Raw genomic sequence first — 13,764 nt, forward strand, 5'->3', positions numbered from 1 at the left:
AAGGATAACACATAATGATTAATAAGTGTTTCAGTCCTCTATACTTAGATTTTGCCATAATCCCAGTCACACAATAATAAACAAAAATATCATTTTATACTGTATATGTCTTTGAAGTAGCAATTATTAACATTCAGAAAATGTTTATATTTATTTTAGATAAAAAAATTCGTCCAGCTTGGGTGAAGATGGGAAGGAGTTTAATATGCTAATGGCATTGCCTCTTTGTATGGCTAGGCTTATCCTTTGTGTCAAAAAGTAACCACTTCTAGGATCTCCTGATTTATTAATTAATTTTGATCCTAATTCCTTTAAAAACATTCTGGCTTCTTTGCTAAAAACGCCCATTGTTTCCGTGGCAAACGCAAAAAAAATGTGATCTTCTTTAAGTTTTGAATATTTAGAATGTTTCCGCATACACGCTGTCTCTGCTGCACTTCTCGCTTCTTCACTAGTTGACGTTAAGTAAGATGGGCAAAAGTATCTACACATGTTACTGTTTCTGTTTCGGATATCTAGCATATCCTTCTTCAGACACGATCGAAATTAATGAAAATACAGACATATATATAAATGTTGTTATAACAGAGTTTAAATTCTTCAACCGTCATATATATATATATTCATTGTTATAAAAAAATTTTTAATTCTTTTAACAGTCATATATAGAGTCATTGTTGTACTTTTTTATTTTTATTTATTTATTTATTTATTTATTTATTTATTTATTTTTCTTATTTACCGAGGCCTTCAGCCCATCCTATAAGTCTTCGTGTTCACTTTCCAATTAATCACTTCCTTTATTTTTGGTTCTTATAAGGGCCTTTTATTTTTATTTATTTATTTTTCTCTATGTTATTCAAACTTCATTGCCATGATTCATTAATTGGTAAGCCCCCTGTCCAGTTCATCAGTTTATCTCTTCCTACCTTCTTTATCCAATCCGCTTCTTTCCACTTCCTTATTATCATTCTTTTCTCCATCTCCAATACTTCCGTCTTATCCCAATTAATTGCGTGATTCGTCTCCTTAATATGTTTGTATATGGCATTGGTATCTTTTTTCTTCCTAACATCATCTTCATGTTGTTTTATCCTTTCTTTCATTCTCTTTCCTGTCTCTCCTATATATGACATATCGCAGTCCTCACACCATACCCTGTAGATGATTCCTTTTTCCTCTTTGTTAATCTTTTTCCTTTTCTATTCTTTATTGATCTCAATAAATTTTCTCCACTCTTTCTATAAGTTCTGACCCCTCCTTTCTTCAATAAATTCTTCAGTTTCTCCGTTTCTTCTCCCATACTTTCTATGCCATGCCATTTTCCACTCTCATCCTCTTCATTCTTCTTTCTCCCTCTCTTCCTTTCCTGCGTTCTTCTTCCTTCTCTAACTCTTTCTTGCTGTAACCGTTCTTCTCTAACTGTCTGTAGAATTTCTGTATGCTCTCCTTCCTTCCTTCCTCTTCGTCCTCCATCATTTCTATTCTTCTTATCATATTTGTTTTTTCCAATTAATCACTTCCTTTATTTTTGGTTCTTATAAGGGCCTTTTATTTTTATTTAATTATTAAACAAATATGATAAGAAGAATAGAAATGATGGAGAACGAAGAGGAAGGAAGGAAGGAGAGCATACAGAAATTCTACAGACAGTTAGAGAAGAACGGTTACAGCAAGAAAGAGTTAGAGAAGGAAGAAGAACGCAGGAAGAGGAATAGAGGGAGAAAGAAGAATGAAGAGGATGAGAGTGGAAAATGGCATGGCATAGAAAGTATGGGAGAAGAAACGGAGAAACTGAAGAAAGGAAGGAGAGCATACAGAAATTCTACAGACAGTTAGAGAAGAACGGTTACAGCAAGAAACAGTTAGAGAAGGAAGAAGAACGCAGGAAGAGGAATAGAGGGAGAAAGAAGAATGAAGAGGATGAGAGTGGAAAATGGCATGGCATAGAAAGTATGGGAGAAGAAACGGAGAAACTGAAGAATTTATTGAAGAAAGGAGGGGTCAGAACTTATAGAAAGAGTGGAGAAACTTTATTAAGATCAATAAAGAAGAAGAATAGAAAAGGAACTAAAAAGAATAATGAAGAGGAAGAAGGAGTCATCTAGAGGGTATGGTGTGAGGACTGCGATATGTCATATATAGGAGGGACAGGAAAGAGAATGAAAGAAAGGATAAAACACATGAAGATGATGTTAGGAAGAAAAAAGATACCAATGCCATATACAAACATGTTAAGGAGACGAATCACGCAATTAATTGGGATAAGACGGAAGTATTTGAGATGGAGAAAAGAATGATAATAAGGAAGTGGAAAGAAGCGGATTGGATAAAGAAAGTAGGAAGAGATAAACTGATGAACTGGACAGGGGGCTTACCAATTAATGAATCATGGCAAGGAAGTTTGAATAACATAGAGAAAAATAAATAAATAAAAATAAAAAAAAAAAATAAATAAATAAAAGGCCCTTATAAGAACCAAAAATAAAGGAAGTGATTAATTGGAAAGTGAACACGAAGACTTACAGGATGGGCTGAAGGCCTCGGTAAATAAGAAAAATAAATAAATAAATAAAAATAAAAAAGTACAACAATGACTCTATATGACTGTTAAAAGAATTTAAAATTTTTTTATAACAATGAATATATATATGACGGTTAAAGAATTTAAACTCTGTTATAACAACATTTATATATATGTCTGTATTTTCATTAATTTCGATCGTGTCTGAAGAAGGATATGCTAGATATCCGAAACAGTTACAAATTATAATTTAAAATAAAGTTTTAAGCTTTGGTCAGTGTCTCTTTTGTTAAAACAATTAATCCAAAGTCATGAATAGTCTTACTAATGACAATCTCTGTGAAGCCTGTGTTCTTCAATTAGTGTCTCCCAATCAATGGGAACAGCATTGGTTGCCGAAATATTTCAGGAAAGTAACCATCCGATAAGCATTCCTAGGCTAAAGGAGACGATGATGATGAGAGATGAGTCAAATGGTGGAATGAAGAAAGTGGGAGGAAACGAAAGAACCCCGAGAAAACCCACGAGCGCGGTGTTTGTGCACCACAAAGTCCACACGGCGCAGGCTGGGATCGAACCAGGGACCCCAAGCACAGGAGGTGAATGCTCTACCACTGAGCCACCGCGCCCCCTTTGCTAATCTTGAAGTTTGATACATTTAAGAATGCGATAAATCATTTCACGACGTACCATCTACCGGATTTCCATATCTCAAGGACACTCAAAGCAGCTATTTAGGTCAATAATTGCCAAAGATATGAGGAAAAGAACTTAAATGCAGTGCAAAAATCATTCGCTAGCACTTCCACCAAGTTGAAAAACGATGCAAAGTAAACCATGGTTGATCATTTCGAGTTCAGCGTCCCTTTGAGCATCAAGGATATATGATTCGTAGACTTACATTTAAACGTCAGCCCCGAACCACATGAGCTCCCATCAGGAATCGGACTCAGGTCTTCCGTATCCAGAGCGCGTACGCTGATCATACAGTCACGACGAAGTCTTACATGAGTTAAGTACGCCACAGGAAAAGACACGAGCAAATGTCAGGGTTCCTCGGGATAAGAATCCGTTTTTGGACCCAATCGACGCGCGATGAGTAGATGATTATTTACGATACTTCACGGACATTCATTTATGTTTACTAATGAATCCACTTCTGAACAACGAAAATCACCTCTGTATCAATACAAGGTTGTGTGGGTCCGCGTATGTAACCACTAACGCTCTCGCCTTCGGTGCGAGAGGTCCTGGATTCAATTGCCGGTGCGGACATTCGGTCGGAAAAGTGTAAAAGGTTTTTTAGACCAGCCATCCTGACTAAGGTTTTCCTAATTCACACCTGGCAAATGCCAGGATGGTACCTAGTGATCTCAGGACATTTCTTTCGTCTCCAATTTCTGGGGTAGTGTGATCGCTGAGGGACATAATCCTTTATATGTCACAGGTTAACATGGCCATAGATGCCGAAAGCCCAGGAATCTAATCCTAATATAAGATTATGCTCTGTACTTGGTGGATTACTTGCGAACTGCTGCTAAGTGTTCCAAACTATGCACTACTGAGAAACAAGGGAAACAATGAATCCTTATCTTCTCATGTTTCCCTCCAGCACTATAAACAATAATCTACTACAGCATTATGTAAATAAACAATTAGAAAAGAACGACGGCGGAGCTTCCCATCAAACACATGTCCCTGGAACATCAAAAATTACAAAATGCGTAAGAAAATACATCTTTCCTGTACTAGGTTGCAACACAAGGCCACATTTATATTCATGTCATAAACTTCCCTTAGTAGGAAATGCGCTCTTACTGTCTTAGAAAGTGTTTCTTAAGGCAGGAGTTGCATTAATGGATGCAGATTGACTTTAGGAGAGCTAAGTATAACTACAGCGTGTGCACATATGGTATAAAAATTACTGCATAAAAAAAAACAATTAACTTTAAAAGATATACCAACTTTTGCTAGATGGCCACTAAAAAGCACGAATGCTATCTAACCAAGTCAGGATAGGAGCACAATAAGGGTTCCGAACATTAGCGAGGGGGTGCGTCCTTAGGGAACAGGCGCGTAAGCAACGATGGGCATATCCATAAACGAGAATACAGGAAAACATTTCATATGGCATAAAAACAAATGCCTTGTTTGTAGTACAGCTTTGCAATACTTTTATAACTCCGTACACTGTCTTCACATAGTACTTCCCTTCATCAGTACTACGTGGTAAAGAGCACGTTTTCCATTTCATATTTCTACCTTATTATACATGTAACAGATAAGACCACGATGTATTTTGATTTCTTGTTCTTATTATGAAATCAAGTAACATATTTCTTCCGTGGATTTTACAAAGTTATACCCCCACAAGGTGGGCCTTATTTCATCATATTGGTTCAGACGCAACTCCTCTCTTATTAGTTTCTGCTCTACATTTCTGTATTTCCCTCCATTACTGCAGTATACACGTCCTAAGTTAGTTAATACGACAGTGTGTTTGAAAAGCGACCATATTAAGCTCTATTGCCTCTACGCCAAATATTGTATCAATACGAAATGAAATGAAATCTTTAAGTTTTACGTCCCACGGTTATGCCGGTTAGGCTAAAGGAGACGGTGATGATGAGTGATGAATGAAATGGTAGAATGAAGAAAGTGGGAGGAAACGGGAGAACCCCGAGAAAACCCACGCACACGGTGTTTGTCCACCACAAAGTTCACTTGGCGGGGGCTGGGTGTATCAATACGAGAAATACTCCAGAATCACATAGTCCAGAATTTAACTTCGCTTTTCTTCCTAATCAATCACCCTATACTGATGACCTTTATTACCTTTTTTGTTACTTTGGGGGGAGGGGGAAGCAGATTTTTAACTGACTTTTTTTTGCGATAGTCTGTTTACATTCGGTTAGGTTAGGTTATTAACATTTCATTGAGACAGTATTGCCGAGCGAGCGTCAGCGAGTGAACGCGGGTTAGAGCCTCGCAGGGCACGTTGTTTTCTGCCTTCATTATTTCTTTATTTATTTAACACAATCACCAGATACAGCTCAATGGCCATTTATGCTGGACATCGAACAACAACAACAACAATGGAAAGAATTTGGGAAGGTATTGGCCAGGATGTTTAGTAGGTACCATTCCGGCATTTGCCTGGTAGAACTGAAGAAAACCACCCCTCCGTTAGCGTTAGTGTTGGTCTCCCGTTACTAAACAATTACCTTATTTTCATGCTGATATTTCGTCTGATACTACTCACTTCTCTGTTAATAAATTTCATATTTTGAGGCCGCCATCTACTGCAGTTAACCCATTGCCTCTTACAGGGTGGGAGTTGCATTCATGGGTGCAGATTCGCTTTAGCAGGACCTAACCGTTATATGACAAATATCGTACGGACACATGGCGTAAAAACGAGTCTAAAAACACGAACTAACCTGTGCTATATGGTCACTAAAAGCACGAATGCTATAGAATTAGGTCATGGTATGGCGAAGTACGTGGACCCACTCCGTACGCGTCCGAAGGGAGCAGGAGCGTAAGCGAGGATAATGGAAACACACTGTGTTCTTCATTTTACTAAATACCCTACGTATCTGACAACTGTATCATTAAAGAGCATCACTTAATACTGCATTGACATACGAATTCAATTCATCATGACTCTTAAGAACTATAACATGCTTTACTTTTTTTAAAACAGTATTAGCGGAATTTGAGATAAGATACCCATATATCTTGATTACTTATAGGTCTATATCAGGGGCGTCATATAGTGGGGGGTGGCAATTACACGCTCCTGAGTTTGAGATTTATATAGATTTTATCAATAGAATAGTAGTAAATCACGAAATTTTACTTATATCGAGGGGTCTTGCCCCAGACCCAAGCAAAACCTGAAATGACGCTCCTGGTCTATACATTCCTCGTTCGAAATAACTTTCTATATTTCTTCTGTAAATTGTATAAAATTCAGGTACTTGAACTGGGATAACACCAAATTTTACTACTAGAATAAGAGTTTTCAAGCACTTAAAGTTGATTTTATACAGATACACACACAATTTATGTGGTAGTTCCTTTTCATATCCTGTAAATTGAGATAAACTTTACGATGCCCGCTCCAGTTGGTATCCTTATGTAGACAAGAGAAACTTTACTCGATTAACTGTAACAAAATGGGCCCACACTTCCCTACGCTAACCCGATCTTTCCATACTCTACTATACCCCTTTAAAGTTATCTTACTTGTTGATGGGCAGCTAGAGCGTGCATTGTAAAGTTTACCCATAATGTTTCGATTTATTTTAAACGAAATGACAGAGCTATATTTTTGCCGGGTTAAGTTCCAAAGTTGGGCGTCCGTTTCCAGCAAAATTTTTAAAATTTACAGGAAAGATATGGATAATTTGATCGTTTGTGTGCTTGATAATATATAAGAGTCTCGAAAAATCCGTTTATTTGTTATATATAAGAGGTTATAAACATGGAACTATACGGCGAGCGGAGGGACTACTTGGCGCAAGGTAACCAAACAGTTACATTATGGGAAAGAAACGAGGATTTATGTTATCAACATGGCGGATGTACAAGGGCAATGAACTAACAGTTTTAACATTTGTGAAGCAATACGTTAATAACGAACAAAATCTTTTAAAAGTTTGTGAAGAGCACGGATTAATGAACCCAGTAACACATTGCAGAAAGTGTGCAAAGGAGATAACAGCGAAAAAACGTGGCGAAAGCGGACGCCCAACTTCGGAATAAATGCCCAGTAACACATTGCAGAAAGTGTGCAAAGGAGATAACAGCGAAAAAACGTGGCGAAAGCGGACGCCCAACTTCGGAATAAATGCCTTTTTGTCTTACTCGAAACTCTCTATAAATTTAGCGGGAAGGATCTAGAACACAGGTCTCCCATACAATTTAGTAACTAGATTGGTTCCTTTCTGTGAAAAATTCAATATTTAATTCCCATACTATTGTCGAGCGAGCGTTAGCGAGTGAAAGCGGGTTAGAGCCTCGCAGGGCACGTTATTTTCTATCTGTATTACACTTAAATGGGAAGGAGGACTTGTGTTTTAGAACCTTGCCGATATACATATGATTTTGGCATTATACAATTTACAAGAAAACTGTGCAAGGGCGCTACATGAAAAGGTTGAAGTATTATGAATCAGGCTTTTTCAAAATAACAGAACCCATAATAGTAAGCACAGTAATTAAATATCCAAAAATACAGTTTTTCAAGAAAATTATTCGTCGTAGATAATTATTAGAAATAGCTGAAAAGCATTTATAATACACACTAAACACTTGCTGGCTACAAATAAATTGATGCTATGTATGCTTTACGCTTACGACTACGAAGGATTTTATTTATGATTTTGCACTAACCTCGATTTATCCCCTTTTAATTTTAACTTCCCGATTTTCACTTTCTCGTATTCAGACATTTTCCTTCACCCAAGTTTTGTTTACTTGTTGTGTTTTAAGATCGCATTTCGCATGTCAATTTTTTCTGCCTTTACTCTCCATAGTTTCCTGCCATCTGTAGGGATATTTAAGCAATATCTTCCACGTTCTGGTCCTTGATAATGATTTCAGGAGAATATGAGAATGTGTTAAATGCGAGAGGATTCGAGTAATTGGATATATTTTATTAAACACTAGCTGAAGTGGCCGTTCTCTGTAGGAAATGATCAGGTTTATTGAAAACATTTTAAAGTTATATTTGAAACTCCTTCTTCCCCTTAGAATGCTTATTGGAAATGAAATTATAAAAAACAGCTCGATCCCCGCCACAGATCGACCCACTCGCAATTTTTTCCGGTGGATTTGGGCATGGGCATCTCTGGCGGGGGGACGGGGAGACGCGTCCCCCTAATATTTTGAAATACGAAATATTCAATATTTTATTTTAATTTAATTTATTTAGATATTCAATAGCAGTTAGATCATTTCCTTTGATGTCCCTCCCCCCCAAATTTTACATGCCAGAGACGCCAATGGATTTGGGCACGAACATCTCTTGCAGGGGAGGACAGGGGGACACATCCACCGTGGGGAACACGTGAACGCTATATTTGTTGTTAATTAGTGGTTTTACATTTTGTATATATCTATATTAAACCTACCTTCTGCGAAGGAATTGTCTTTTGTGCATCGTAGCATGATGAAAGAAAAACAAGTGAGATATAGGAAGATTACTTAAGGATAATTAATAGATAGTGTTAAAGAACATAATTGCTATATCAAGATAAAAGAGTACATATCTACGGAAAGAAAAGTATGGAAAGAAATTGCACTGAAGAATGTAAAATAATGTGTAGAAAGTTGAACTGTGAATTAGGAAGGAAAATCGAGCAAATTTGGGGAAATATATAATAGACGTAAAGATGACAAGAAAAAAAGAGAAATCTGAATAATGTGTATTGATGTAAAGTTAATAGAATTAGAAAAGTAACAAGAAAACTTACTACGAGTTGTATGACAAAATGAATAAACGTGTATTTTGCGCATTACAAAAGAAAACGAAGTAAACGAGAACCGCCAAGAAATGTCTATAGAGGGTTTACCCTAAAGAACAAGTTAAAGAGTATATAGCAAAAGGAAGAGTGAAAAAGTACTTAATATACTCATTTAGTTTTTTTTTTAAGAATATAGGAGAAGAAGAGAAAAAGGATTGTAATCAAATAACGATATAGTCGCCATAAGGCTTCTTACAAGTATTAAGAGTTCATTAGCAAAAAAGATCAAATAAAATATGTTAGGAGTGCAGAACTACACTATCGCAACCGTATTTAAGGACGCAAAGTAGGAATTCATTGACCCGGCCCAAAGTTTATAATATAAGTACTACTCCAGATTCCCAAGGGAGTAATATAATAGTACTCACTAAGTTCTGTGTTATAAGTCGAGGTGGTAGTACAATATATCCAGTATTTACCTGTCACGTAAGAGATTAACTTATTTCTAAAGTTCACTCAACTCATAAACTACGCATCAGGACGATGCGGGTAACTCGAATAAAAGATAAGAAATTGGATTTTGTCTTTTATTATAAAAACAATATGATGATGAATTAATGGAGTGAAATTTATGAAAGATCCGGGGTTATTAATTTAGTAAAGGGGATAAATAGAATTTCGAGAAGCCGAGCAACGCTTTGACCTGCAGGGTCTCGCTTTCGATCGGTTGTCTTGTTAGCTGAAGGTTAACCAAAAGGCTATTAACTTAAAAACATGCCAATGCAAGGCTATGTGTGATAAATAGAATATTAGCTTGCTTTTTTCTCAAACGAACCTCTTTGAGAACATTTAAAATATGGTGTTGCTTACTCACGTGTACTGCTCGCTGATGTCCACAGGCACTAAAAGCTTGATGTCACTTTCACTGAACGTTAACGACGCACTACTACTTATTGATAAACTTGGAGTCGACTGTAGGAGTCCTTGGTTCGAACCTGCTCTTCTTCTTTGGAGCTGCTTAGCAGTCTCGATAATTCCCCTCGCTGCTCGGCACGGGACGTTGTAGTCCTGGGTTCGTTCTCGCTGATGGCTGTCCTTGTCTCTCTCTGTGGTTCGGGACATGTAGGCTGGAAGCCCTCCTTGAAGATCGTCATCTAGTACTTGACGTCTTCTGAGACTTGGACGTATGCTGGCTCAGCTTCTTGGACTTCGGGTGCTGATGACCACATCACCAGAGCTAGGCGTCGGGTCCACTTTAAGAGATACATGGCACAGAGTAGCGGCATACACTCTCCACAGAATGAACAAGTAAACTTTCTAAAACTTAGTTTTTATATTGATGAGCATCCGTGTTTATTCGGTTGGATGTTCAATTTTAAGCTGGTGAAAGTATGTTTTTTGTGCGACATCCGTGTACTTGTTTCTGGAATTAGGCCCTTTTTTTTTTATTGAATAATTTGTCTACTCTAAAATCTCAACACTGTCCGGATGTTTACTGTTTTCAATAAGAAATGTTAGTTTCTTAATAATAAAATTGTTTTAAATCCAGCATATTCCAGTAATCCAGCCCATTCCAGCTGCATGTTCGCTACAATAACACTTTGGCAGTACCTTAAAATTTTAAATAGCTCACGTGTAATTGCATTATTAATTATATAATTAGACTAGCCTTTGGCTAGCTGGGGGCTCCGCCCCAGATTCCCAAATTTGCTCGGCCTACGGCCTCGCATTTCTTATCTATCGCCCCTTGCATCAACAGTGGGTTCCGTGAACTTGCTCTTCATATTTCCTGAATGTGGCCATTCGGGAGACTTCGCCCCCACACACTGTCTTTGCTCGGCCTACAGCCTCGCACCTCTTAAACCCACAATTCTATCGTTTCTTTTCCTATTTCAACTATCTAGAAGATAAGATTTTGTATCCTAAGAAAACGCCCATTTAAATACCATGGGAATTTCTTCATCCCCCTTTAGACCAATAAAAAATTTAAAATATTCACTTTTCACCTGGAAGGCTATAATCATGCCAAATTTCATCGTTCTAATCATGCCAGAAGTGCCTAAACATTTTGGGGTGTAAAAGGTGTACCATATAAATAACATGGGAAATATTTTTCAGTTCCTTATAAAACCACTCTAAAGTTGGAATTTTTTATTTATACTGATTTACTTAAGTAGTGCTAACGAAAACGTGCAAGCATACCTAATTTGAAGTTTTTATTCCAATTCTAAGTACCTAAAACATAAGATTATATGTTCAAAAAAAGGCCAATTATGGGGAAATTCTTTCTCCCCTCTTTAGACTCCCTAAAAATTAAAAATATTCACTTTGGGAATTTCCCTGTGGGTTACTTCCGGAAAGCTCCAATCGTGCCAAATTTAATCATTGTAGCCCTGCAGGAAGTGCTCAATAATTTATGTCAGCTCATGTACTTTTATAAAGTTAAGATAAGATTATTTCGTTCTTTTTACTCCCGTCAAAGCAAACTGGTTAAAACTCTTCGAGACTTTCCCGATGGTTCCAATATAAACAGTACTTAAAAGTGGATTTTCCTATGAAATTGGTATTAGAGAATTAAGATAAACGTTGGAAGATTGTAATTGTTTTCCAAATGATCAGTAGTCCCAAAACATTGAAAAATTTGGAAATATGTTTTTTCTTTCCTAATGACACAATACATCACTCTTCCCTCCTTCTGTTGAGTCCTATGTAGTTGGCGGGAAAGAAACAAGTTAGGAGTTCGAGAGAACAAAGGAAGTGGAGTGTTGGCTTGTGAAGAAATAAGACGTAGTTAGCATCTTTCAGTTGCCATATTACTTTATAAAATGAGTTTAATTATCATTAATACAAAATTCAATATACAGTTTGTTTGCAGTGCAAAACTATGATAAGCCAAAATATTTAAGTGAAAAGCAGACAAAAGTGTCATCATAATACATAGCATCTTTATCCATCGTTTCCAAAATTCGATCCAATCGGAAGTATCTCTTGGAATGCAGCAGATCAAAGCAACTCAATTATAGTCTTGTTACCAAAAAGATATTAATGTTTTGAGTAAATAAAAGTGCTAGAAGATAAATCGTGCATCTACAACACCAACTTGTGAATGAAGGGGATATAAAAATTAAGAGTAATAAGTTCCTAGTTATTAGCTTGTATTTGCAAAAACGATGTTCCTACAGTTGGCCAGTAATTATAGTTTCGCTACGCCCAGTAACACGAACCTTTCCTAAACCGAAAAGCCTTAATAAGACCCTATACCGTTACCAGTGGTTTGCGCTGCACAGGCATCGAATTCTATGACCCTTATATATGTAACCCTATGGAACAGGGACGTTATAAAATGAATGTTATATATGGCACCTGAACTGGGACGCTACAAAATAAATGTTATATGTTGCATTCCCTTCAGGGACGTAAATGTAAAACTGTAGGCTGATAAACATGCATTTTATCGCTAAATTTAACATTAAAATTCTGTAGTGTCAGTAGTAATTTTTTTTAGAAAATCTTCATTTGTTGGTGGCAATCATGTCGATTTCAGAAAGAGTAAAATAGTGGAAAGAATAATAATAGATAAGGATTATATTACAGTATAAAATATAAAAACATTCAAAAATTTGCTACGTTATCTGAAATAGAACACAAAGACACACAGAGAAACTAATTCAATAGAATAGAAGTTAAAAAGCCAAAGCTACATCACTTCTAAGAATACACAAATTGCATATGGCTAAAAGTGTAATAAAATTGCTGGCAAATGTTTTAGGAGGATGCCACTTTAATTCGTTAGTCAGTTTTATAATTTTCGGAATTCGAATCTGCAATTTGAATATTGTAAAATGGTTGAGCATGAATGCACTAACAAATGTGTTGTTTCAAAATTTGTTCCTGTACAACTCATGACATTGGAAATCAAACAAATTGAAATACAAAGTTTAGATGTAAAATTTGATGAAGTTACAGAAATAACAGAATCAGAGCTTAAATTTCCTCCCCTTAAAGAGGTAGTTAGGCTTGGAAAATAGTAAATACCGATCGTACTATTATGTATTACATCCGAGCAACCATTACATCTTTGAGTATTTATCTTTTGCTGTTACGTAAGCCAGCATAATATGTATGCAATGTTGGTTGCATAGAGGGAAGACATTCTTAGAGAGAGAAAAACAGAAACGTCCATACAGTTTGAGCTGTCGCCAATTCCCTCCAACTGAGCCGGAAATTGGGGCCGCGGTGGCTCAGTGGTAGAGCGTTCACCTCTGGTGCTAGGGGTCTCGGGTTCAAACCCTGCTCCCGCCAAGTGAACTTTGTGGTGGACAAACACCGTGTGCGTGGGTTTTCTCGGGGTTCTCCCGTTTCCTCCCACTTTCTTCATTCCACCATTTCATTCATTACTCATCATCACCGTCTCCTTTAGCCTAACCGGCATAACCGTAGGACGTAAAACTCAAAATTTCATATCATTTCATTTTGAGCCGGAAATTGAAAAATGGCTTCGTATGTGATTAAATTTGGTGAAGATTTAGTTGTGTAGAAATTTTACTGGCTCTAGGTGATTTCTTTCTAAGCGAAAAATTATTGACACACACACATATATACAGTATGTTATTATTATTATTAAACATGATGGAGAGGTTATTACCTTGCAAAAATATCCCCGCAGAATACGTATTTCAAAATGTAATGATAAAACACAGCTGTATCCAAGTGCTATTTTCAAAAATTCATTTTATCAATTCAGGAGTTTTCCTGTGATGAGCCAGA

General features: G+C 36.7%; 1 protein-coding gene across 1 annotated transcript in view; it reads right to left on the reverse strand.

Moving 5' to 3' along the window:
• The window catches only part of FRG1 (FSHD region gene 1), a 30,347-nt gene extending 22,267 nt beyond the window's left edge, over window positions 1–8,080 (reverse strand). The window contains exon 1 of the mRNA XM_081752696.1: window positions 7,925–8,080. Coding sequence (XP_081608822.1) covers window positions 7,925–7,983 — 59 coding nt within the window. The 5' untranslated portion in view covers window positions 7,984–8,080. The remainder of the gene's footprint in view (window positions 1–7,924) is intronic.
• Window positions 8,081–13,764: the final 5,684 nt, after the last annotated feature.

This window comes from Thermobia domestica, chromosome 3 (assembly GCF_964235325.1).
Source record: "Thermobia domestica chromosome 3, izTheDome1.hap1.1, whole genome shotgun sequence".
Taxonomy (NCBI): domain Eukaryota; kingdom Metazoa; phylum Arthropoda; class Insecta; order Zygentoma; family Lepismatidae; genus Thermobia; species Thermobia domestica.